Below are 26,953 nucleotides of genomic sequence, written 5' to 3' on the forward strand. Positions count from 1 at the left end.
TTCACGTGATCTGGAGGACTGTGGTGACGGCTTATTTCACAGGGAAGCCAAGTTTTCTCAGCCACAGCTTTGCCTGAGCGGAGGCTGTGTTCCTTGTCAGATGGAACAAGTCTGACCCATCTCTGGAAACTAGTGACATGTTTTATTGGTATCACAACCATAGGATCATTATAAAATCACACAAAGTCGCAATATTGTGCAGGAAATATTCGTTTCTTAAGAAAATAATTTGGATTTCAGCACTCAACAGAAGCACTGTTCAGCTGCTGTGCACGTATCTTCTGGCAATACTCTGACTGTCTATAAACACCGGATCCACCGAGGCCACCCTCGCTGCTATGAAGGAGTGCATGCAGTGCAGGACAGCCGTCAGATCCTGAAACTCCAGTTCCTGCAAGGAAAAACAGCGTGTACTTACACACTATAAATGTCAGAAAAACACACGACAGAAAATGTAACAGATTCTATGTTCTCAGAACCGCAAGGAAGTTGCTCAAGTACAAACACACACGAACTAAGAAAGGTGGCTGTAACATGAACACACTGGTCCTCTGGGATTTTTGCATCCATATCCTGACAATTGGGTTTAATTCTTGATTTTCTTGTAACTAACATAGGTTAGCACTCAGGTCCTCTGTTCGGCACCCTGACTGCATCTGTGCTGGGTTTTCAGTCACCTGACCAGCAGCATCAGGTCAGGACTTCGGCCTCCACTGAAGCCTGTCAGAGCGCTCACACGGCAGGGCTCACCGTGTTCCCAATTTAGCAGAACGAATCGTGCTAGACCCTGCGTGTGTGCACGTGCGCCTGTGCACATGTGTGAACGTATGTGCACACATGTGCCGCGTACTTATGTGCCCATGAGTGTACGCTCTGCATGCATGTGTGCCCGTGTGCATGCACGCACACGTGTGTTGTAAGTGTTCGTGCACATGGATGTGTGTGTCCGCGTGCTCGGCAGGTCAGAGAGCTGCTAGCGTGGAGCTAGAGGCTGGGGCACATGGTCAGCAAGTTCTGTCTCATGTTCTGTGAGTTTCGCCCACTGAACCCTGTCACCCGGTTACTTTCCTCTGCAATTTATTTGTCCCAATGACCTCGATTTTTATAAAGTCTTTTAAGATTTCATGGTGGCTGAAACACTGATTTTAAATATGATCTACGGCTTGGCATAATTATCAAATTTTAAGTGTTTTAATACCTTGATCTTTTCCGTAATTAGCTAAACCTCTCAGGAAGCCATGAGGGTCTATACTGGGCTCGTCAAACTATGAGGACTGAGGTCACCCAAACTTGAGAAAACATTTCTTCTTTTATGATCCTTACTCTCAGGAATGTTCCATCTATCACAAGGGTGACACTTGCAATGAACGTGTAAGTGTTAACATTCCCCGGATGTCCTCAATACCTCTCCTCACGCAGAAATCACGTTTCCTTATGGCACTACCCCTATTTCCATCTTGCTGCGCAAACCGCAGACATGTGTCAAAAACTGTCTGTGAGATGACAGACAGCCCTTCCGAGGAGTGGTAGCCCTCCTGGGCTTTTAGTTTTCCCTATTTGTCATCTAATGGCCCAGTGCACGAGGGGGAAATTTTAAAGTCTGTAACCGTTTAAGAGACCAGTTTCCACTCAGCTGTAGCAATTCAGACACAGACTGTATTTCAAAGGGAGCCTTAACCACTGTCCTTCCCAAAGAATTCAACATGGAAGCTGATCAAAGCTATACTTGCAAGAGAGGATTGTTAAATAAATGAACGAGTCTCTAGAATAAGTGAATACACGCTGTAATTTCCCTTAGAAAATGCCCCAAACGAGTATAACTGAATGTGACAATTAGCAGGGATAATCACGCACAGAACACAGTTTACCATGTGTTATTCTACAGGGAACTCAGATCGGGGCCCAGCCGCTGAGTGTGGACACAGGTCCACTGCGGGGATCGGATACGGGTCTCCCACTCGTGGACTCTGCGGTCCAGGCAGTGCTCTGCCGGGGCCTCTGAGCTGCAGCATTTGCTGATGGCTGTGGTATTTGTAGATACTCCCCACGGACCGATGACAGGCTGGCAAAGTTCCTGAAACTTCACCGAGTGGCTCCCCATGGGGTGTGACCCACACGGCCCAGGACGGAGCCGGGCCAGGCGGAGGGGACAGTGGTTCCCTGCACGGCCAGCGCAGGAGGCCGTGGAGGGAAAACATGGCTTCCGGTACAACGTCGGTACCCAGCCAACGCCGGTCCTCTTCAAGCTATCTGTTAATAGAGCATCAAAGGTCAGCCTCAAAGGTCAAAAGTGAAGCAGGACACCCCGAGTAAGGCGCCAAGTTCATTTTCCAGAGGTGGAAATGGAAGTTTTAGGGTTTTAGGTAACTTCTGCGAGGTGACAGGCTGACTAGTCACAGAACTGGCACCGAAATCCAGGACAAACTTTGGTCCAATGGGCCCTCGCCGTTTCCTGACAAAACATCCAGAAGAAATCTAGTGCACTAGCTCTTACACCGAGCGGTCCTGAGGCGTCAGCACATCCTGGGAGCGTCCTGGAAAAGCAGATTCTCAGGCCGCATCCCCCTTGGTGCCTGGTGGTCTGTGTGCCCCTCGGAGACGGAGGCTCTGCGGAGGGGATGTCGGCCTGCAGGAGCTCAGGGAGCAGGGTGGCACCTCACACACCTCACAGAGGCACCCGGGCCTCCTCCACCCTGGAGGAGAGCCGTCCAGTGGGCGCGGCTGGGGCCCGAGAGCGGGTGGAGGGGAGGGGATGGCTGGGGGCTGAGCTGCCCTGGAGGCGTCCAGCAGGCATGCAGCGGGTGGAGCTGGGCAGGGAGAAGGGTTCAAGTGCAAGGTGAAGCAGCAATCGCTGACGTAGAAGCTGCAGCAAGTTATCCAGGAGATCCAGAGAAGGTAATTCATAGTGCGGCTACAGTGAACCACTGATCTTCCATGTAGACAGAACCGCCTTGCATTGGAAGCACTGCCACCTAGGGCTCGCATAGCTGGAGAGGAGAAGGCAATTCCTGGCTTCGAAGCTTCAAAGGACAGGCTGACTCTCTTGGTGGAAGAAACATTCACAAGTTGAGGTCTGGGGAAGTCGTTCTGGCTTCTACGTGAGTTAACGTAAACTTTATGCCGACTTGAACAATCTGTTTTGTGCCATATTAAACATATATCGTGATGCCAGCGCTTCTCTCCTGGGCTGGTTGTGGGGATGAGGCAGTCGTGCTTACGAAGGACTGAGCACAGTGGCGGCTTGTAATGTAACGGGTGCGATAAAAGATCCACCCACCCACCGGGCCGCGGTAAAGGCCCGACAGCCCAGGAAGGCTTGGAGGGAGGGGTGGGTCCCCAGGCAGGTGTCGTAACCAAGACGAGCCTTGCACAGAGACCCTCGGACACAGCAAACCTTTGACCGATGTTTTCCAAGCAAATGTCTACGGGAAGCACAACGTCCAGGAAGAAAGCTGAGAAGCGGAGTCAAAGGCCAGCAGGTGAGAAATGGCGAGGTGGCCAGGTGATGCTGGGCTCTAACCTGGACGCAGGTGGGACGCGGCTGATGCACCTTCCCTGTCCCCACGCGGACGAGAGGCACCTTACAGACCGACCGTGCAGGGGACCTGGGAGGAAGGAAGGAAGGAGGGAAGAAAGGGAGGGAGGAAGGGAAAAGGAGAGCAAAGAAAGGAAAGCTCTGTTCCGTTCCAGCTTCCGGGAGAACAGATTAAGGACAATTTCAGACCCATATTTGGAAGGGGCTGCACTCGCGTGTCTCCTGTTCTGTCGAGGCCCCGCTTCACTCCATCTTCAGGAGGAACCTGGCCTTGTCTCCCTCCACCGTCTCTCCACAATCCGACGCCGCCACGGTTACTCGCTGAAGCCGGCAGCGGCGTGATGTACCCCTGCTCAGCCCCCGCCGTCCACGTCTGACCGTCTGCGCGACTCATGACGCCGAGGAATAGTTTCCAGTGGAGTTCATCCTCCCGGGTCATCACAGAGTGAAAAACACCCGCCTCTGTTCCTCCTGAAGACATAATTCTTCTTCATCACACAGTGTGCTGCCTTCAAGGACCAACGTCTGCCCCGTGGATTCTCAACTGGGCTCGCCAGAAACCTCCGTGTGCAGAGGTCTGTAGTCGTCAGGGATTTTCACGATAATTGGAACAATTTTTTCCTTGGAAACTGATAAAAATTTTTGTGAGTGTATCTGGTAGTTCTTTCAATACTAACTTGCTCTTTCTTTCTTCGTTAATTTATTCATTTAAAACACATCTACTGGGGCTTCCCTGGTGGCGCAGTGGTTGAGAATCTGCCTGCTAATGCAGGGGACACGGGTTCGAGCCCTGGTCTGGGAAGATCCCACATGCCACGGAGCAGCTGGACCCGTGAGCCACAATTACTGAGCCTGCGCGTCTGGAGCTTGTGCCCCGCAACGGGAGGGGCCGCGATAGTGAAAGGCCCGCGCACCGCGATGAAGAGCGGTCCCCGCACCGCGATGAAGAGTGGCCCCCACTTGCCGCAACTGGAGAAAGCCCTCACGCGAACCGAAGACCCAGCACAGCCAAAAAATAAATAAATAAATAAAAATAAAAGTAGCTATAAAAAAAAAAAAAACAAAAACACATCTACTAAGTGCTGAAGATAAAAAGCTAAAGAAAAGCTGCCCTTGACGGCTCAGTCTAGAGGCAGACATGAAATCATAGAGAAACGCGTAAAATACAAACAACGGGCATAGGAAAGGGGTCGGGGGGGAGAAGTGCACCGTCCTTCCCTGCAGTGGACCCCAAATTCAGTCCTTGTGACTTAACTATAATTCGCTTATAACCTATTAAGCAGATCAGTAGGCAAGTAAATCCTTCATTCCAGAAAGCTAGTTTATGCTACACTCTTTTTTTAGGAGAAAGATGTAGAAAACATGAAAACAAATACTTTCTTTAAAAAAGACTGCAACCCCAAAGCTCCAGCCATTGGCGTCACTATGGGGTCCGCCCAAGTCCCGGAACTGCATGATGTTTTTGTAAATAATGGATAGAAAAAATAACTTCCCCTCCGTGCTCCCAGAGCCCCAGAATCTTCCCTCGGATTCCAGCGCAACTCGGCATTTTCTCTTTACGCCATTCCTGAGGCAGCGATCGGTTAAACATCCCAGCAAGATTCTCAATAAACACTCAAAGGTTAACTGCTCCCCGACTACCACTCCCGTAACTAAAAGCTCAGTTAATAGGAACAGTTTTCTCCGAAACTCTTGGTTCACTGATGACATCACGCTGCTCTCCCTTCCACTGGCCATAGCCCTGGTTCCTATTCAGAATACAGGGCCCGGCTCTTGGTTTAAATCCAGCGGTAGCTACAGGTGCTCTCACGGGTTCTAGATTCCCGACTGGCGTTTCCAACCTTCCCTCTGTCTCACAAGCTGTAATAAAGGCAGAACATCAGCCTGAAGCAGTTTCTTCAAACCGCCACCCGTGTTTATTGGAGGCTCTCCACGTGCATGTTTCCTGCTCCGTGTGACAGCGTGGAAACTACTTTTGTCCCCAGTTTTATCCCCACTTGCAAGGCCCTGGGAGGGGCCTGAGCAAGGGGTCCCTGGTCCTTGTGTTACCTGCTGAGGCCCCGGCCCCCCTCTGCCCTACTCTCTCGCACCCCACGGCCCCAGAGGGGAGGCACAGGGGGGCTGCCGGAGGTCCTGGGATCTGGGGGGAGGGTTCACGTGAACATGGGTTCAGTTTGGGTATCCTGGGAGGTTTGATGTGTCTCACACTCATTTCTGTGTCTAGTTAGCTTATTGCATTTGCAATTTTGTATATTTTTTCATAAAGAGACACCTGCAGACTGTTTAAGCTTCAATTCTGCAAATCCTGTATCCGCCCCTGTGGCCTCCACAACTTTCTAGGACTTTCTCTTTGCTGAAAATGGAAACTGAAGTTGCCTAAACCGAGGGCCACAAAGAAGCCGAGTCTGCTTCAATACGCATGCCCCAAAGTTTATGTCATCTGTTTCAGACTGTCTGGTTTAGATCATCCAATGCCTCTACTCCCTTTATCAACACAGATAGCCAACCAAGAGTTGACTAAACATTAAAAAATAAAAATAAATACTTTTAAATCGAATGAAACAGGAGTCCCTGTGAAAAGGGAATCCAGGTGTCATGTGAGCGTGTCCTGGGACATCAGGTGCTCTGGCGAAGCCCCTGGAACCTGTGAGCACAGGATCCCAAGGCGCACTGGGGGGCTGGCTTCCTAAGCGTCCCCCCGGCTCACACGGACGACACAGGACCTGAGCCTGGAAGGGGTCCCGGGGCCCCTCCTGGCCGCAGTCCCTAGGGCGAAGGGCAAATCAATGCATCAGCAGAGGAGGAACTGCTGCGCTAGCCGCATCCATGCAGATCAAGTACCCAACACACGGTACAATCACTTCCGGCCTCCCTCCCTCTCCCCGCTCTCCTCTGACCCCCCTCTGCTGGTGGCAATGTCCACTGGACTCCGCTCAGGGCGGCGTGACTGAGCGTGGCTGCCTCTCCATCACAGCCCAGGGATCCGTGCCCCTGCCGGCATCACTGCCCCATTGGCTGCCCTGTGGTACCCCTCCAGACCCAAAAGCCTGGACAGCGGTTACGGTCTGATTTTGGTTGTATCCACTCCCTACGTACAAGAATGTCAAGCGTTTCTGCACAATCTCAGTTGTACTTAAACAGTAGATGTGGTGCATTACCTCATTAACCGCAGTGAAGAGATGTTAAAAATTGACACAATATTCGGATATAACAATGTCACATGAGATGTGTGTCCCTCTGATGAATTTCATCAAAAAGTGCATGCAAAGTGCTGACAATCAGTTTCCAAACAATATGTGTCTGTAGGTTTTGCATTTTTGTTTTCTCTTTCTTTTGGTTTTGTGTATGGAACTTATCCTTCAGTTTGTCTTTAGTTTATATTAAAACTGGGTTGTTGACAACACAGTTATACATGAAGTATGGAAAAAATCAACAGTTGCTGATAGTAAAATGACAGCTCAATGCAATGAATTTGTAAGCTATGTCAAGATCCTTTGAATTAACAGAGTGGTTTGTTCCTAATACCACAGACAATCCATCACTTAATGCAGTTTGTAAAACTCTTCCTTTGAATATTGACTTCCCCTGTATTTTTAAATGTTGTTTTCCTGCTAATACTGACTAAGCAAATTGTGATTTTCAGTGGAATCAAATAATGTTTCGATGATTACAATTTTAGGATATTAAAGCCTCTAACAGGAGACATACTATGGGCTCTTGTGACATCCTTGCTGATTTCTGAGGAGCGTTCACACTCCAATTCTGATTGTTTTCCCTAGGCCGGTGGAAAGGCACATCCACCCTCGGACACTCGGGCTTACTTGGGTGGGGCTGGGCTCAGGTGGATGAGTTCCTACCTTCATCTCAATCTGCTTGGTGTCCAGATTCTGAAACAGCAGCTTCACACGAGCTTTCCCATCATCTGAAGATCCTTTCAGCTGAGAGAATTTAAATCTCCAGAGCACATTCTGTAAAGGAAGGCAATTATCTAGTGGTTTAGACACAAGAGCTCACTTCTTTAATTAACATCTGCCAATATGTTAAATAATCTATTTAAATAAATGCAAACATTTTCTCGGTTATCTTATGTACACTGAGCACGTGGTGACTTAGAATCTCCACCTTCTCTTTCCGAGTCTAAGAGGCTGACCCCCTCAAGCCACCAGACTTCCTGGGGGTCCCTTCTGTCAAGGTCCAAGGAGTCTGTCCTGGTGCCCGAGCGCCCAGGCCCCCATGGTCTCCTCTTCAATCCCATGCTACCCGCACCGCCTTTCTCCTGGGTTTTCCTTATGTTTAAAAGCATCATAAGCGCTTTGCTCCCTTTTCTTCTTGTAAAACTTTAAAAAATCCACTCCAAGGCCCAGGTCTTGCTACATAGAGTATATGAGACACGGTCAGCAGTGCAGAGAAAATGAAAACCTTTCTCCCGCCCCCTCCCCAGGTTAAGTTCAAATCACTCAATGTTGGTTTCTCCTGAACCAAGCTGGAAAACGTAGGTGCTATTACCTCTTAATACTAGTGCAACAATTGCTTAATGTTTGCTAAGGTACTTTAGAGATGATGTGTACTCTATAAACGCTTACTCTTCAATTAAAAAAAAGGGCTGCAGCAAATAAAGACTTAATGGCTGCCTTTTATAAAAGATAGTCTTTAATTATAGACTCTTTATGATAATAAATCTTTATCTTCCCAGAAAAAATCCCAATAGAGAACAGCAATTATTTTATAGCAAGCTATAAGTTTGTATTAAAAGCATTTATTTTGAAATAATGAACATACGTTTCTCTAAGTATCACAAAAGGCCAAGAGGCTGGGACGTGGGGAGAATTTCAGAGGCGCTGTTATCCCATCGGCTCCTTGGCCCATCTGTTCACACCCGCACTGGCCTCGAGGCTCCTGGCACATCGTTCTCTTATATTGAATCTTGCAGCCGAACAGAGGCTCTGCAGCTCACGGTCAAGTGTCCCCACGCATGTTCCTTCTCGATGCTGAGAAGTTGGAACCCCGTGGGGTCTCGGGGAACAGTGACTCCAGTGCTTCCACTTTCACGGTCAGTCACTGGGGTCCATGCTGCCCGCTCCCCACTCGGGCACCAGGGCCCTTTCAGGTCGGAATCCCTGGACCCACCCAGAATGAGGGCGCTCAGGGCCGCTTGCATCACCCCTGCGGTAGCTCCAGGAGGGTTGCTGGTCCACTGAGATAAGCCAGAGGAGCGAACCACAGCCACAGCCCGGCCGGGAAGGCCCAGCACCAGCGATGAGACCGGCGGCGGCGGGGAGAGCTCTCGGGCCGCCTGCAACGCCTCCTCCCAGCAGCTCCCATCTCCCAGGGCGTCGCCCCGGCTCGCCCTTGGAGGGCAGGGAAAGATGGCTGTGATTTCAGCCGCTAAGATTCTGTGAAAACGGCCCAAATCTCAGCTGCCTTTAAAAGCACCCACCCTCCAGCTGTCCTGCCAGGAACTGTAATCATGAGGGCGCACGTCCAGAGGAGCCGGAGGCATCTGGTGTCATGGTTTCGTGAAATTCCTCCCCAAACAAGCAAGACCCGGCCTGCCCTGAGAACATCACCTGGCGTTTGCTCACATTTGCTTATGAGGAAGAAGAGCTCAGCAGTCGTAAGATTCTAGGAATAACCTACCTAATTATCATTTACATAGTATCACAAATGGCTGTTAAAAAAAAAAAAAAGAAAGGCAAGATCAGCATAGGACTTAGAAATATGGCAGCAAACGCCAGAAAGCAGCTAAAACTGTTGCAGGATGGTACTCTGGGGAGTGAGCGTGACAAGGGACAGTTCAGAGGACTGCTTTTCCGTTATACGTCTGTTAGTACTAATAAGCCTTTTTAAACTTTGCACACGTATAACTTCGATTAAGGTAAAAATTAATAATGTTCATTCTAATCATGAGAAAAGCATCAGGCGAATCCCAGTAGAGGGGCATTCTACAAAATATTGAATACCTAACCCGTGCTCTAGAGAATTGTCAAGATCATCAGATACAAGGAAGTGTGAGAAACTGTCACAGCCAAGAGGACCCAGAGACATGGCCACTAAATGTTATGTGGAATCCTGGATGGGATGCTGGAAGAGAAGTGGGACATGAGGTAAAAACTAAGGAAATCTGAATAAAGTATGGACTTTCATTCATGATAATTTATCAATATTGGTTCATTAATAGTTACAAATGTACCATACTCATATAATTTGTTAATAATAAAGGAAACTAGGGGCAGGATATATTGGAAAAAAAAATAGTATAGACAAAAAAGTGCAGAAATCCCTCTGTGAAAGCCCTGCTTATCGTTTAAAGAATCCACAGCGGTTCTTACAGTGAAGTCCTTTAGCTGCATCATCGTTATCTGTTTGGTACGTTATTTTTACACTGAAACTGTCCTGCAAGGTGATATGTGGGAAATGCAGCTTGTGAGACGTACACACACAGCTCCCTTGCTTAAAGTCATGCACTCATGTCACATGGTGGCCCATCTCGGGTGAGGTAAGATGTCCTAAACGTGGGAGCGGGAGGACAGCCTTCGGGGCCGGCCTTCTTCCCTTCCCACAATCAGGAATCTTCAAGTCACTAATGGTGGCCTCTTTGAACTCCTTCTGAACTTCTAAGTACCTATAAACGGTCATTTTTATTTAAAAAAAGAATTTTCCATTGCCACTATGGATGACATTTCTGCACATTTTATCTACAGGTGGTTCCAGGTAACAGTCTAACTTGAGGACTCTGAGCTTTTCTGCACGACTGGACTTGCCAGGCCAGAACCTGACACGCTGTCCCCTCACAGCTCAGAGATGCCGCCTTGACTGACCGCTGAGCCCAGCAATGCCCGGGCTGGCTCAGCAGCCTCGGGATGCGTTTGGAGGGGCCCTGGGTCTCCTCGCCAGCGCCTGAAGGCTGGAGGGAACCCTGATCTCTAGGACTCAATCTTGGAAGACAGAAAATGTCTTTCCAGCATTTCAGTAATTAAAGAACAGTTTTACAGTTAAGCAAGTGTTACAGGAAACATGCTAACGTTTATGTTTTATTTTTATGACTGAAGGAGGTTAATGATAACCTTCCTTTGTAGCAAATTTGAATTATTTTAATTATTATTACACAGTGATAGTGGACAATTGACATAAATTGATAATAAATTGATAATTATTAAAACATTCAACAAATAACCCAACTAGCAGTTCCAGAGACTTTACGAGAAAAGGATGAGGCACTAGAGCAGATTCACCAGTTGGCATTTTCCTGGGCGGTCCTGTGGAATCATTCTTCACTCCTCCAGTCAGGCCAAAGCCAACTCTTCATTTCCCCTCCTATGAGAAAGTCAATTCCCTGTTTTTTCCCCAAAACTATCCTTTCTGTTCCTCCACCTCGGTCCCAGCTCAGCCCTGCAGCACCATCAAGTTTCAGCCTAACAAACGGGTGACGCAGGGGATGAGGCCCATCGTGAGGACCACCCCCCATCACCCTGATACAGAGACGTCAGTTTTCTGCTAGGCATGGGGACCATCAGAAGGTAAAAAGAAAATGTGGATGCACGTTGACATTTAGAGACAAGGTGAATGCCCCAAGTAATAAGTAAACATGGAAAGAAGTTCCCTTTGTTTCCAGGTCCCAAACATTTGATGCCGTGCACATGGGCAGCGCCAGAGTCCGTGGCCCATGGAGGACACGCAGCCCGGAGGAGGGGCTGGTCCGTGGCCCCGTCCATGTGTGGTCTGATGTCCACACTCTGTTTTCTAAGCCTTGTTACATCCTCTCCCACTTCTGCTTAATTACAGCAGAGATGGGGCATTGGTTGGCCCTAAACCAGAGGGATCAATAAAAAATAGGTCAGTTTGGAAATGGGCAGAGATGTACTTCATTTCTATCATGGAAGTGCGGAGGGCACTGAGGATGGAGTTCTAGTTTGTTCTGGGTTAATATTTTAAAAATAGTTTGGAAATTTAAAAATATTAGATAATGATCTTCTTACTTACTTTGTAAGTGCAGAAAAAATTTCCAGGTCAAACATATTTCTTCTCCCCTGTGATTTCGGATCTTCTCAGCTTAATTCATCTTTATCAGTGTTGAAAAGGAGAACTGATGGTGAATGAATTCATGCTTGGAAATAACTGTTCAGCTCTTCTCTGCCAGGCACAGAGGTGGGGAATTAAGAAATGTGACCTCATGTGTGTTTCTGAGGTGGACGCCATGCAGATGCCCAGCATCAAAATTTGGGCTGTTACCAAATTCGAGGGGCTTTTTTAAAGCATTTGGTTAGTAAGTAGCACTGCCACGTTGTGTATTTAGTTTTACCCACACATCATACACAAATGGTCTGATCTAATGGTGTAATGTGGTATAGGAGTGCTAATTATCTTGTGAAAATAAGCGTGATAAATCGCAATCTAAATATTTTGGGGCCCCCAAATTTTTCCATAATGACTTACATAAAGGGCATATGGAGAATACCTCATTTTCATAATGTTCATAATTATTTCATATTCAGTAATTATTTAATTATTTTCATAATTATTTCATATCAAGCTAGAAATACTGAAATCCTATTAGTACTGGACTTGCAAATGTCATCCTACATTAAAAGACTGAAGATACATCAAATGAAGTAAAATTATAACTATTTTATATATTTACAACCCACTGGTATACTCTTCACTGTTAGGTTGAGAAAGCTTTTTTTTTCAAAATTAATTCAAATATTGTAAGTTCTGAAACTAAAATTTCAAAAGGAATCCATGAAACAAGCCCCTGGAATAACTTTCTTTTTTTCTTTGTCATTTTTTGCTTTCATTTTCCATTACTGTCTACTGTTTATTGTGTAAATAAACGTATAAGTATTAGGCCAGAACTTCTTGAAATAAAGAAGAAATCACAAGAAAAACGTGGAGTCAAGAGTTCACCTTCAAAGGGAAACAGGTCAGGAGAGGGTTCTGGCGTCTGAACCAGAGGGTCAGACGAGCAAAAAGAAGCCTTAATCGGACCTTTATAAAAACGTGACTGAACAAGAATGGACCGGACGTGAGTGGGTGAGGGCTCCGCCGTGGGCGTCAGGAACGCAGAGCCTGCGGCGCCTGAAACCTGCGGCCGCGAGCGCCAGGCGTGGCTCAGCCCCGACGTGCCCGCCGGAACAGCCGCAGCTGCCCACGCCTCCCGCAAGCCCAGCGGCTGGAGAGGCCGCTCCGTCTCCAGCAGGGGCGCCGCGGGGCAGCGGCGTGTTGAGCAGAGCGAGGCGGTCAGGACCATCGATAAACTATTTCAACTAGGAGAGCTCAGCTGAGTGACGCGGTTCGGTTACCAGGACATTTAACACGACGGCCCGGCTGGGCACAGCGGTAAGAAACACAGTGTACCTGCTTCAAGTCTTATTCGATGAGCGTGAGGGCGCAGTGGGGAAACGTGCGGGATTCAGGGCTGGGAAGAGTCTCCCAAGGGCCCCGGGCCTGGACCTGCCTGCCCGCTGCCGGGAAACAGCGGGACACGCAGAGGGCGAGGCCCTAAAGGGAGAAAGACCCGGGGCAGCCAGGGAGGCAGGGAAGCTCAGTGGGCAGGTAGGAGAGAGGGTGTGGGCGTCACGGGCCACCCGTGGGCTCCCCAGACACCCCAGCGGCTCCGGGGGAGCCACAGCGACCCGTGCAGACCTAACCCGGCCGCACAGGCTGCAGGCCTGTGGGACGTGGGCCTTTAGGGAAGCGGCTTCCCGTCCTCGGCGCCGTGCCAGCGGGGTCTTCTGCTGGCGCCTTGGGGACATCAGGGTTCTGGGCCTCGGGGTGCCCTGAAGGGAGAGTGCCAGGCGCTCACTTCCGACCTCTCACAGTCACTCACACCCCCTCCCCGGCCTGGCCTGGCCCCTGGGGGTGGGTGCCGTATGGCCCCGACAGAGTGAGACCGCACAGCGGGGACCCCGCGGGAGACACGGTGACCCCGGCCAGCTCGCTGGGCGCCGGGTGTTATGCAAACCGTGACCAAAGAACCAGACCTGCCGGCCGGGAACAACGTGCCCACGGAAAAGCTGGCAAGGAGCGGAGGCTTTGCTCCTGGTCTGAGCAGGCGAGGCCCTGGCTGCCGGCCTGCACAGAGCCAGTGAATGGGCACCGGCTTCAGAAACGCACGCTGAAGGCGAACTCTGGAAAGTCGCGGTTTACATGTCCTGACACACAGGATTCCTTGAACCACAAAGCAAGAAACAGACGTTATGAATCAGGGTTGCTGGTTAACAGCTGTGTTCAGGGCTTCTCCCTTCTCTGGGGGAGGTGCTCTGTCACTTCCCTGTCTCCGAGGACACGTGGAAGGAGGTCGTGCATGTCTGGCTAAAGGCCAAACAGCATGAACGGCGAGTCATGGAGCCCGAGCTGGTGGGAACCGTGGGCGGACCAGGCACGTGGGAGGATGCCCGCTCGGGGTCGGGAGCCTTGGTCCCCTCTGTGACCTGGATGTCGGACGGCAGACAGGAGAGCCTTCTCAACTCCAGTTTTATGCAAGCAGACCTCTCATCATTATAAACAGTCTGTGGACCCCTACTGGGGAAACATGGTAACCATCTTCTTGGGAGGAAGGAAAGTGACAAGGGCACAGTGGGTTTCCGGTCCAGAATTCTGGGAAGGGTGTGGACTCCTACCCAGAACGGGGTTCCCTGCTCGCTCTGCGGGGCCACCCCATGCACTGCGGATGTTTGACCTCTTCGCTTCACCCCTCCCCGCTAGATGCTGGTAGCAACTCCCTTCCAAGCCGTGACATTTCGGTGTCCCTGGCAGGTCTCACTCCTCTTCCCATCACAACGGTGCTCTCTCCTCACCTCCGTTCCTAATTAGCAGACAGTGGATTTTAAAAAATATTGAAGGACAAAATACTGGCTTCATGTTTGCAACAAAATTCTCAGCACTTGTGTGGGTGGGTGAACACCCAGACCCCTTCGAGAGGCTGACGGGAGTGGGTCTCGTTTCCCATCCCTCACGCTGGTTGTTTAATGTCCAGTGAAACTGAAATCCCGTCACATCTCACAGGTGTGGAATCAGCACCTGGTCAGCTCCACCAGGTGTGGGGCGTCGACCCCCCAACCAAACTGCCCAGATGTTAGGTCTGGCAGGGGTGAGGGGTCTCCCCAAAGCGCTCAGTCGGTGCGGAGGGTCCTCCCCCTGAGCGGGACAGCCCTGCCGACCTCCCCCTCCCCACCCCAGACCCCTGGGCACCTGCCCACGGGCACCACGTGGTGTGGTGTCAGCCCTGCCTGGCTCTGGGGCTTGTGAGATCTGAGCTTTCAGAGAGAAGGTCCACCACAAAGGACAACTTGCACAGGACACAAGACTGTCGGGGCTGGTGATGGCTGAGATGCACGCAGGCGTTAATGGCCCTGAAATGTAACAAAACGCACCGCTGATGGGCGCCTACCCCCAGATGCTTGGCCCTTACCTTTGTTTTGCTGTCAAAGCAGGTGAATCCCAGAGCGAAATCCACTGTGAAGCACAGAGTGTCTCCTTGCCAACTGCACACGTACGTTTTGGACTAGAAAAAAGCATTAATTGTGAGAAAACATTCTTTAATAATGAGGTTTAACATTAATCAGGTAGTTACAATACTTCCCCCCAGTCAAAACCTATTTTTTTTAATAGTGTTAACGTGTAAACCACCTGGAGGGAACCTGGAGGCCCGAGGTCACACGAGACCTGGGACACGGCTCACACGGGCAGCGTCCCTAGCTTTTGGTCTGTCAGCAAATTGTAGAAGTTGGACCATCTGCACGGGCGTCACTCTAACTAGAAATAAACCAGCAGAGCACACAGAGCTCCATTCGCCGAAGCCTCTTTGAAACACATCCCAGATCAGTAAATCCCTGTTGTGACTCATTCCAGAAGGACCATCCCTGTTACACAAATGGGGGGTATTGTTTTGCTCCTACAAATTGCCTTGGCACAGGCCAGGCTGGAAGTGTGTCCAGGAGAACCTAGACCCGGCTGTTCTTGGGAAACCGTCCAAGGAGGAGTTTGATGTAAAACGAGAACAAAGGACAGAAAAACGGCAGCAGCGACATCACCAAAACCCAAACCAAGGACCGAGGACCCCTCACAGGTGGCAGGTTGCTGTGAGGGGCCAGCATTCCCCGCTCTGGGGCTGGTTCAGGTAGGGCAGCCTCAGCTGTCACGTGAACTTCTGTGGGCCCAAACCAAACTCCACGGGCCACCTGGTTTCCAGGGACCAGCGCTGTGAGGACGCGGGCACATGCAGGCACATACACACATGTGCACACGCACGTGCACACAGGCCGCGGGCGCACGTCCACACTTCCAGCCACGTCGGGCAAAAGCACAGAAACGCAGAGGCCTGTCCTCTACTGTCTGGGCACCACTCTTAATATCAGGTGTGACTGCAGGAAGGTGAGCCCTGAGGTCCCGGGAGCACAGTAGTTACAACCCTGAGGTTAACCTGCAGGTAAAATGCTCCACTCAGCGGGAACCTCACCATCGGTCTGGACAGGAAAACGCGGCAGTGCCCCGTCACCTGAACCCGCAGGCTTGTGGCTTGCTGACTCTGGGAGTGTCAGTCACTGTGTCTTTTCAGCCCTGCCCTTGGTCTCCTCTGTGGGGACTCCGATGACACGGGGGCTTCATCCCCCGTCCCTCCCTTTACTCCCTGAGCCTCGCCTCCAGTGACCCAGCTTTTCGTCCTGAAGCTTCCCTGTGTCTGCTCTGTACCCCGCTGCCTTGATCTCTCTGCTGAGACCTTCCAGTCTCCATCTGTTTCACTGTGTTGGCTCTTGTTTTGGAAGCACGGTTATCAGGGCTGCTGGAAAGCACCTGTGGATGCTTCTAATCCCCCATGGTCTTCACGTTGGCTTCTGTGGTCGTCTTCGTTCATTCCGGATCCTCCAGGTTCTTGGCAGAAGCAGTGGCTGTCGATCGACACCTGGCTGTTTCTGAATTTCGAGACCCTTCATCTGTTCTAAACCCTCTGTTGCACCCGACTTGCTCTGACGCATCTTCCTCACGGGAGGGGCCGCCCTGTAGCCGGGTGCCCCGCTCGGCCTCTGGAGACGCAGGGCTCCCTCTCCTGCCGGGCAGCGATGGGCATCGGCCACGTGGTCCCCACGGACAGCCCGGGGGCGTTCCTGACTCGGCCCCCCAACAGCACTGGCAGGTCTGGGGGCCTCGTCCAGCCCGGCGCATGGGGGAGGATCAGGTCACACTGGAGGAGGGAGGCCCCGACCCAAGCTGGCCGGGGTCCTCGCAGGACGGCGGCGGCAGAGCGAGTGCCGGGGGGCCACCCGGCATCGCCGAGCCGTACGCGTTCCCGTGAAGATGCGCGCTCACGTGACCTCAGCGCCGCACGCCGTCCAGGACGCGGGGACTGATGTCCCGGCAGCCCGGCCCCTCCCCCAGGCACACGCGGCGGGAAGGCGGCAGGAGAAGGTCATGCCCTGCAACGGTGGGACCCGGGTTTCTGTTCATGAAGGTGGATCAGAACAAGCCACCCCCCTCAGGGGAGGCACGGAGGGAGAAGCTAGAGGCGGCTTTGATTCCCCGGAGCTGCCGCTTGAGGCTCCGCGCTGGGCAGGGACCCGGTGCTGGTGCCACGCGAGGGCTGCGTCTCGGGAGCCCCGGGAGGGCCGTGTCCTGCCCCGCGTCTGGGGCGAGTGTCCATCGCCTTGTGTGCCCTGCACCTGGGCTCGGAGCGGGAAGGCCGGGGCACGTCCCCTTCACTGCCGCCCCCGTGAGCTCAGCCCTCTCCGGACGTGGGGCTCTGTTACCAGCGACACTCTCCGAAGACCGTGCTTTTCTGAGAAACGTGATCTGTCTGCAGACCCCGGGCCGGGCAGGTGTGCGTCCTGCCGCGCCTCCCCTCCGAGCGGGGCTCCCACGCCGGCAGGGCGTCCAGGGAGGGCGCTTCGGGCGGGTCGGTGGGTGTCTGAACAGCGCAGGGGGTTCAGGAACCAGGGGCCGCCCTGGAAGACAGGCAGGTGGTCCGTGCGGGTGGGCTGCTTGCACTTCGTCCCCTAAACAAAGGGGTGACAGTGGCCCCAGCACGCTCGGGTTCTGTGAAGGTCAGGTGATCAGTACCTGCGTAGCTCACAGCAGTGCTTGGTAAGCGTGAGCACCAGACGGGTGAGCGAAGGCTTCTGTGGGCGCTAGTCTGCCAAATTCTAAGCTGGGTGAACAGACCCTAACGCAGGGGTGGGTGACGGCAGGCACCACCAGGTTCACTCGGGAGAAGCTGAAGGTGAGCTCTCCTCCCCCGGCAGGGGACCATGCCGTCTGCAAGTTCTACTTCCGGAGACGTTTCCTCCTTTCATGGCACTTCGGGGGCACGTTTTCCATGTCCTTATATAAGGCCTTTGGGGAAAGTTAAAACTAAGGAATACTTGAGGCAGGAAGATGGGTAAGTTATTGCAGAGGACATTTCCTTTTAAAAGAGTCTCTCTCCCCATATAAGTCTCTGCACCCTTTGGGGAAATGATGCTGGGAAGTTGATGTTATCCGGGTAAACGGGGAGCGGAATCTTCGGTGCCCAGGTGCTGTGCTGGCCCAGGACACACTGACCTGCTGTGTGTGGCGTCCGTCCCTCTGATGCCTGGGCCGTTAACCTGAGAGGAGCCTGGGCCAGACCCACCTGTTGATCTTGGCGAGTCTCCAGGGAGGCTGGAGCTCACCTGGGGACGGGGAAGGTGGCCGCAGCCTCTTTGGGAGTGCGTTCGACCACAAGAGCACTGGCGCTGGTGAGTGCCATTGTGGAGTCTTCCCTGTAGCCTATTGGTGCCAGGACCCAGCTCCACCCACCAGCCAGTCGGCACCAGTCCTGGGACCCTCCAGGCTGAGCAGCCAATCCTGTGGGGACCCAGGCCCACCCACCAGAAAGCCAGCACCAGCACTGGGTCCCGCCAAGGGACCTGGCACCACAAGCAGGCCTGGACCAGCCCTGGGCACCCCCAGGCCCTACACCTAGTTGCTTCGGGACACAGACCCACCATCGGCCTCCAGCAACCTCCACACGAGGCAGGGCGTGGTAGCCAACTGGGCCAGGGACCTGCCCAGCCTGTGACTATGCCCACAGCGGTCAGCCAACCACCCCACACACGGAGGCTCCACTAGAGCACACAGCTCTGATGACCAGAGCGGAGTGTGCTGCTAGGACCCTCAGGATGTCTCCTACATGAGGCCACGTCTCCAAGACTGGGAAAAGTCACTGACCTACCTAATACACACAAGTAAACACAGAGAAGCAGGCACAATGAGGCAACGAAGCAAGATGTTCCAAATGAAGGAATAAGATAAACCCAAGAATTAGAACTAAGCAAAGTGGAGATAAGCAATCTTCCTGATAAAGAGTTCAAGGTAATGATCATAAAGACGCTGAGATAACTCAGGAGGAGAACGGACACAGTGAGGAGTTTGACAAAGAGTTAGAAAATATGCACAGAAGAGCCAAACAGAGCTGAAGAACACAAAACAAATAAAAATAAACTAGAAGGAATCAACAGTAGACTAAATGATACAGAGGAACAGACCAGTGAACTGCAAGACAGAACAGTGGAAATCACCCAGGCTGAACAGAAAAAAGAACTTTAAAAAATGAGGACAGTTTAAGAGACCTCTGGGACAACACCAAGTGTATTAACATTCACATGGTAAGGGTCTCAGGGGGAGAAGAGAGAGAGAGAAAAGGGCTCAGAACGTAACTGGAGAAGTAGTAGCTGAAAACTTCCCTAACCTGGGAAAGGAAACAGACATCCCAAGTCCAGGAAGCACAGAGTCTCAAACAGGATCAACCCAAAGAGGACCACCACCAAACACACTGTAATTAAAATGGCGAAAATTAAAGTTAGGGACTATTAAAAGCAGTGAGAGAAAAGCAACAAATGACACAGAAGAGAATCCCCAGAAGACTATCAGCTGATTTCTCAGCAGAAACTCTGCAGGTCAGAAGGTAGTGGCATGATATATTTAAAGTGATGAAAGGGAAACACCTACGACCAAGAACATTCTACCCAGCAAGGCACTCGTTCAGCTTTGATGGAGAAATCAAAAGCTTTACAGACAAGCAAAAACTAAAAGGGTTCAGCACCACCAAACCACTTAATAAGAAATGTTAAAGGGATTTCACTAAGTGGAGAAGAAAAGACCACAACCAGAAACATGAAAATTATGAAAGGAAAAATCTCCCTGGTAAAGGCAAACATACAGGAAAGATAGTAGATCAACTATTATAAAGCTAGTAGGAAGATTTTTAAAAGGTAGTAAAATCATCTATATCAACAGTAAGTACTTAAGGGATACACAAAAGAATGTAAAATATGATGTCAAAAACATTAAACATAGCAGGATGGAGTAAAAATGCAGGGTTGATGGAATGCATTCAACTTAAGAGATCATCAATTTAAAATAACACACACACTCTCACACACATACACACACTCTCTCACACTGACACACTCACACACACACTCACACACACTCACAACACACACTACACAACACACACACACTCTCACACCACACAACACACACACACTACACAACACACGCTCACACACACATACACACACAGTCTCTCACACAACACACTCACACAACACACACACACTACACAACACACACACACTCACACAGTCACACACTCATACACACACACTACACAACACACACTCACATACACACATACTCTCACACACAGACTCACACACTCTCACACACACAAACTCTCACAGACACACACACACTCACACACACTCGCACACACACACATATATATGTTGATATATACATAAACTTCATGGTAACCAAAACCCAAAATCTTCAGAAACACACACAAAAAAGAGAAGGGAATCAAAACGTAACACTAAAGATAAGTCATCATACCACAAACGAAGAGAACAAAAGGAGAAAGGAACAAAAGAGAACTACAAAAACAACCAGGAAAATAATTAACAAAATGGCAGTAAGTACATACCCATCAATAATTACTTTAAATGTAAATGGAATAAATGTTCTAATCTAAAGACACAGAGCGGCTGAATGGATACAAAAACAAGACGCATGTACATGCTGCCTACAAGAGACTCACTTCTGATCTAAAGACACACACAGGTTGAAAGTGAGGGGATGGAAAAAGATATTCCATGCAAATGTAAATGAAAAGAAAGCTGTGGTAGCAATACTCATATCACACAAAATAGACTTTAAAATAAGACTGTTATAAGAGACAAAGATGGACACTACATAATGATCAAGGGATCAATCCAAGAAGATATAACAATTGTAAATATTTAGGCACCCAACATAGGAGCACCTCGATATATAAGGCAAATATTAACAGACATAAAGGGAGAAATTGACAGCAACACAATAATAGTGGGGGACTTTTAACACCCCACTTACATCAATGGACAGGTCATCCAGACAGAAAAACAAGAAGAAAATACTGGCCTTAAGTGACACATTACCAGATCTATCTATCTATCTATCTGTCTGTCTGTCTGTCTGTCTGTCTGTCTATCTGTCTATATGCCATCTATCTATGTATCGAGAGGGAGAGAGAGAGGGAGAGAGAATTGGGGATAACAAAGCAGCTTAGGCAATAGAAGCAGATGACGGATACTGCCTGAAGGACATGGGAACACAGGTTATTCACACAGCTGAGTTGAGGCCAAGAGATCAGTGACAGAGCAGTTCTGGGAGGGGAGGGACTCAGACACAAGTATAGGTGTGGATGCCAAAGGACCGGGTACATCCCGATGCTAGTGCATATATATATATATATATATATATATATATGAACATCTCACAGTGAATGTTTAGTAAGTGTTGAGTTGTGTGACTTACAAATAAAGCTGAATGTTTCCATCGAAAACAGAAATGTTTATTTTGTAAGACAATGTATGGATGCAGTATTTGGAATTGGTGATTTTGTTGACAGTGCCTTTAACGTTCTACTTGTTTTCTGAAAACTTACCTCTACGTGAAATCTTAAAAGGTAAACCCAAGTTAGTCTTGTCTTACTCAATATTACATGGAGTTCTTTTTTTAGGGATACAAACATAACCTTTAAAAGAAAGTGGTTTGGAGTCTTATGCCAGAAGGAAGTAGATGTCAAGAAACGTACCCTATTTTTAGATTGTTTTATACGTTTTTGGGAGGCAGCTGATCTGTGATATCATATGTTGGAGACTGTGGGTTTACAGTGAAAAACTAGGACAGGATCACCCCGTTACTGAGCTTGGATTCCAGATACATGCTTGGAATCGTGATTCTCCGCCACATTTTCAGGTCACGTCGGTGTTCCCTTCCTGTCCTCATCCATCAGAACCAAAATGGTTACAGCCTGGAAAGAGGAAGGTTTAAAATGTGAACAATTAATAAAAGCTAATTTGGCTGTGCTCTTCCATGATGGGAATGTTAATTGGAAGACTAGATTGACCCCGAAATAAATTCAGGAGCAGAAATAGAAACGTTACAAGCAGCGCTCTGAGTTCCCATTTAATTAAATTAAGCTGTGATGGTTTTTAGAGAAATGAGTTGCTGAGCTGTAACCTAATCCATACTCTAGCATCTTCCTGGGAAATACTCAGAAGAGCTCATTTGGACCAAGAACAGCACTAAATAGCACCTCTCACAATTACACAGATGTCGGCGATTCACTCTGGAGACTTTCAAATATTTACCACGGAGATTACTCAATTTAGAGTTTTCAAACAAAATTTCCAAGGAGAACACAGCTCCAGGAGTCTAGATATGTTTTCTCATCAGTGGCTCTGTCTGTATTCAAACAGCTGGAGAAGGAACACGGGCTCTTTAACTGTTTAATCCCCAAGCGGTATGGACGCAGCAGCCCACTCGCATCCCTAGACGTTGCTCGGCGGCTATCTGTTCCGCACGGGTGCAACCCAAGGGTGACCAGTGTCCCTGCGGCCTGGGGGTCACGCTACATCCAGAAGGAAAGCATGGAAAAATAGGGTGTGGGCGGAGGACGGGCCGCAGATGCAGAAGGAGCCGCGTGGGTGCTGCCGTGTGGGAGGGTCAGGGGTGCAACGTGGGGTGCTCAGTGAGCCCCGAGGATCAAGGCCAGCAGTCCGCCAGGGCCCAGACCGTTTCGTGGGCCCCAGCGGCAGGCCTGGACCTGACTGCAGCATTGTCGCCGGCTGCACAGACGCGCGGCTGCAGGAACACGAGGACGCACGGTCCCTGCCGCTGACAGGTTAGGTTAGGATCCGGGGGTGGAGAGGAGACACACAGGAGCCTGGGACGGTCTCCCTGCTGTGCGCTGGTGCGTACGGCCAAAGGACAGCGGGCAACACCCCCGGGCCCGAGTGGAGGCCCGGGGGGCTCAGGCAGACAGGAGGGCAGGGTGGTAGAGCCCGGACCCGCAGCCCGAGCTCGAATGCTCGGGAGGACCTGGATTCAGGGCGTCAGCGCGGGGAGGGCACAGGCCGTCTGCCGTCCTCCTGGCCGCGGCGGGGCTCAGGGGCGTCTGCAGGCCTGGAGGACGGGCTGCCTTCCCCGGGCTCAGAGGACCTGAAACCCCAGCCCCGGCGCTCCTTTCAGCTCAGCCGCAGACCTACGACGGCCACGTCTGCCTTAACGTCTGCATTTCGAGCATCTTGATTATATTTTAAACATAACTTGGAAAGTGGAGGTGCAAGTTCTCTGTGGTAAAGGGATGAGCAAAGGGGGCTCAACTCACTTTAATGAACAACAGTAGAGGCGACACCAGGAAACGCAGGGGTGCTCTGCTGACGGGGTTGGCTGTGAGGGCTAAAACCACTCCAGGAGCAGGAGCTAAAGACACCGGGCTGGAAAGACGTTCCAGAGAGGGCTGTGCGGTAAAGCCAGGGAGAGCCACAGTGACTTACGCGTGACGAGATTTTGCAGATACAGAAGCTGGATTCTCTTGTTTGGTAGAATTTGGGAGGATTGTAATTTTAAAGCCAACTACACAGATGCCACTTAGCCCAGCTTGAAGCCTGGCTTCCTCCACATCCTGGCCGTCGTTTTGACTTCAAAAGCACGCAGTTGCACTTTCTTATATCCACAGTGTTTCCAACTGAAAGAGTTGTCAGTTCATGAGCAAGAAATGAATAACAGATTCCCTGGGAAGATGTTCACATCATCAGAGAGAACTACAACTGAGCAAGGGTATCTCGGGGCCTCAGGAGGAACCAGGCTTGGTTTCCGTGAACGTCTGCGTGGGACCCACCGTGTGGACCACGGATTTCAGAGAACATCACACAGCTGAAGGGAGGCTCCCTTCTCCCCACCTAGCACTGAGCATCAGGGGACTCGGTACATTTTTACATCCTGAACAAGAGATAAATGATGACACAGAATCTTTTCACATTCAAAGCAGTGCTGATAAATGAAGGAGCTGCTCCCAAGCCCTCACCCAGAGCGACTGACGCCAGGCCAGGAAGGAGAAGGAACCCAGAACTTCCGGGTGGAGTTAAACCCACCCCACGACGCTGCATCTGTTTTCTCACTTCCAGCCGTGCGAACTCTCCCGTGAAGGGCAGCTGCTACTCCCAACAACGCGGATTATGACGCACACTACCTCAGCCGCTGAGTCCTTACACACCCCAACCTGGGAGAGATTTATTTGCTGTCCCGAAAAGGGAGAAGCGACCCAGACACATGAGCTGTTTTATGTTCCTGCTGGATCATTAAGTTTGAGAGTAAGGGCCATTAAGTGCCTTAAAATATGACAAAGGTCCAGGTGAATTCACAGCAAACACGGCTGGTGAGCAAACACCAGGGACCTGACTGCGCCGTTGGCTGAGGGCGCTGCCTTTACACGGCGTTGGAGGCCCTTCCCTCACATTGAATAGAAAGACTGACGTAAACGAGATGAAAGCTCTGCCTCACTTTTCCCTAAACTCACCCATTTCATCTACTGGGTACACTTGATGTAGGGACCCAGACAAGAAACGCTCAACTCCTGACGACTCCTGTTTTCTGGAATACTCGCTACAGCTGCTCTAACTTATGTCTCAGGTACCCGAGCAGGTTCTATCAGAGACGAGCGAGTCGCTCACCCCCGTCCTCTGCACGTCCAGGAAGGTGGCCCTCTGGAAGGACAGCTCCCACGCAGCCAGCTCGCTCCCCAGCTCCACACTGAACACGTGGCTCCTGCCGTGGCCGACGAGGACGCTGAAGCAGAAGGGCCTGTGGTCCCTGCGGTTGGGGTCCTGGAGACCCAGACAGAGGCTGGCTTGGGCCCAGCAGTCATCCGGAAGCCAGAACTGAAACAGAGAGGGGGGCACGCAGGTTAGAGGGGACGGCCCCTGGGTGACCGGTCCACGGAGGGCGCCCGGGACAGAGGGGCCTCTTCCAGGCTGGGGGCTGGGGCCACACTCCACCAGGCGACCTCCCGGCCACACGCCTGGATTCAGGAGCAGCGTCCCCCGACGTCGCTGCCATGGAAACGGGCCCATAAGTTAATATCTGGGAGTCAGTTACGTCCAACCGCCAATGCTCTGCAAGCATCTTGCACCTAAAATATCAGTGGCCACAACTTCTGTTTCTATGTTTAGCTTTAAAGATAAAGAAAAAAGTCACGAGATGTTTATGCTTAAGTTGAGCACAAAATCAGCAAACACTGAAGACAGCGAGACCACACAACTCTGCCCCCTCTGCCGGGGTCCCCGAAGGGTGACCCGCTCCTCGGCCATGTGCGGAGCGTCTGGGGTCCCCCAGGGACACTGGGCCACCGAGACCTCACTACGTGAACCCGGAGGTCCTGGCCACACAGAAGACGAGTTTTAGAAATAGTTTCGAAAGCAAAGGTTGAAACAAGAAAGAAGAGCCGTTGTTCAGTTCCTGGCTACACAGTTAAGCAGAAGACGTGAATCAGCCTCGGCGCGTCCGTGGACCACAGGCACACCGGGTGGACGTCCTGGCAGCTCTGAACCTCGGGGCGGGGGGCTCTGCCACCGCCTCGCCTGAGTCATGGACGCGCCCAGCTAAGGAGCAGCTGCGTCAGGCTTCACGCGGGGACCAGGAGAGGTGGAGCCCGGGGCCTCCAACGAGTCAGCGCCTCAGGCCGGAGCCTGCTCGTACCTCCCTCTGTGTCTCTCTGTCTCCCTGTGTGCGTGTGTCTCTGCCTCTGTGTCTCTGTCCCCTGGGGATTCACGTCCGTCTTCGTCTCCCGCTCACCCACCCGCTGCACAGACACCCTGAAGAGTCCGCGCCTGCCCTGCACTAGGGTGGCCTCTGCCCGCACGGCCTCCCCGGGGAAGGGGACGCAGGTGGGCATCCTGCCAGGGCTGCTGAGACGTGGCGTGAGCCACAGCCCGGTGGCAGCAGGAACAGAGGCTGCCCACGGGCCGGGCCTTCACGACCCGACTCTGAGCTATCCGGATCCACGCGGGTTGTCCCGCCAAGCCGCACCCACCACTCATACTCGTGGCCAGAGTTCATTTCCCGAATCCCCGTGACCCACCCTGTGGGCTAGTCTGGTTTTATGTGGAATGCGCTTCTGCCTTCTGGGCCCAGGCTTGTGAGTGCAGTGGCTGCTGACGGGGGTGGGGATGGGCGCATGGCTCCGGGTGCCCTCTGCCTTCTCAGGGCCTCGCGGCGGCTCTGCAGGCCCCGATCCGCGCTGTCCCCGCTTCCGCCGCCCAGGGACCTGTCCTCACGCGTCACTTAGACACTTGCTGCCTGTGGTATGCGACGTGAGGGTGCGTGTGCGTGCGTGTGCATGCGTGTGTGCGCACGGGTGTGGTGTGTGCCTGGTGCACCTGTCCTGATCCTAAATGAACGCGGTACAGAGGCTGCACCTGGATTTTGGAGCCCCCAGGTCCTTGGCCTCAGACTGGCGTGCACAGAAACTCCCCAGGAAAGAGGGCAACAGGTCTTAAGCCAAGAAGAGCAGGATGCGAGTCACTGGCTGGACTTCTCAGAAACTCCGTCCGTAACTACTGACCTTGAGTGTCAGGACTGACCACCAAAGAAGGACTCTGAGCAAGTGTTTGTGCAGGTGGCACCGTCGACGGCACGGCTATGTTCTTTCCTGTACTGGTGTACGTGGGGGGCTGTGCGCTGCTATAGGAGAAAAACAGGCTTTGGGGTCAGACAGACAACACTTGGGACCTTCTTGGCCAATTAATAGCTGTTGACCTTGAGCTTTTCACTTCTAAGCCTAAATATCCATAAAATGGGGTGTAAGAGAAAGGTTGTCATGGGTTTAAAGGACAGCACGGATGAAGCGTGTGGCATGGCACCTGCATCCTCGCCCATGTGGCTCGTTTTCTGTTTACATAGAGCCCACCGTCCACAGGCAGTGCTGAGTCGTGGCGTAGACTTAACTTTCACGTCTAACTTATAGCGAACTGTCTCCCGACAAAGTCAGCGACTACACAATCCAGCATCAAGTTTCCAGCTGCCCAGTCCTGATGTGGCCCCCCTGCCCCAGACTGTGAGAAGACAGAAACCATCCTG

At 51.3% G+C, this 26,953-nt stretch overlaps 1 protein-coding gene across 4 annotated transcripts in view; it reads right to left on the reverse strand.

The window, feature by feature from the left end:
* Nucleotides 1–207: 207 nt before the first annotated feature.
* The window catches only part of SNTG2 (syntrophin gamma 2), a 209,999-nt gene continuing 183,253 nt past the window's right edge, over nucleotides 208–26,953 (reverse strand). For 3 of the 4 annotated variants that reach the window (XM_036872351.1, XM_036872350.1, XM_036872349.1), the window contains 4 exons: nucleotides 24,550–24,756; nucleotides 14,946–15,038; nucleotides 7,393–7,503; nucleotides 208–391 (listed from right to left, as the gene is read on the reverse strand). In XM_036872351.1, the coding sequence (XP_036728246.1) occupies nucleotides 260–391; nucleotides 7,393–7,503; nucleotides 14,946–15,038; nucleotides 24,550–24,756 (543 nt within the window). In that variant the 3' untranslated portion in view covers nucleotides 208–259. Of the gene's footprint in view, nucleotides 392–3,712; nucleotides 4,165–7,392; nucleotides 7,504–14,945; nucleotides 15,039–24,549; nucleotides 24,757–26,953 lie in introns of those variants that run through there. The other variant, XM_036872352.1, reaches the window with a different exon arrangement.

This window comes from Balaenoptera musculus, chromosome 13, assembly GCF_009873245.2.
Source record: "Balaenoptera musculus isolate JJ_BM4_2016_0621 chromosome 13, mBalMus1.pri.v3, whole genome shotgun sequence".
Classification (NCBI taxonomy): Eukaryota; Metazoa; Chordata; class Mammalia; order Artiodactyla; family Balaenopteridae; genus Balaenoptera; species Balaenoptera musculus.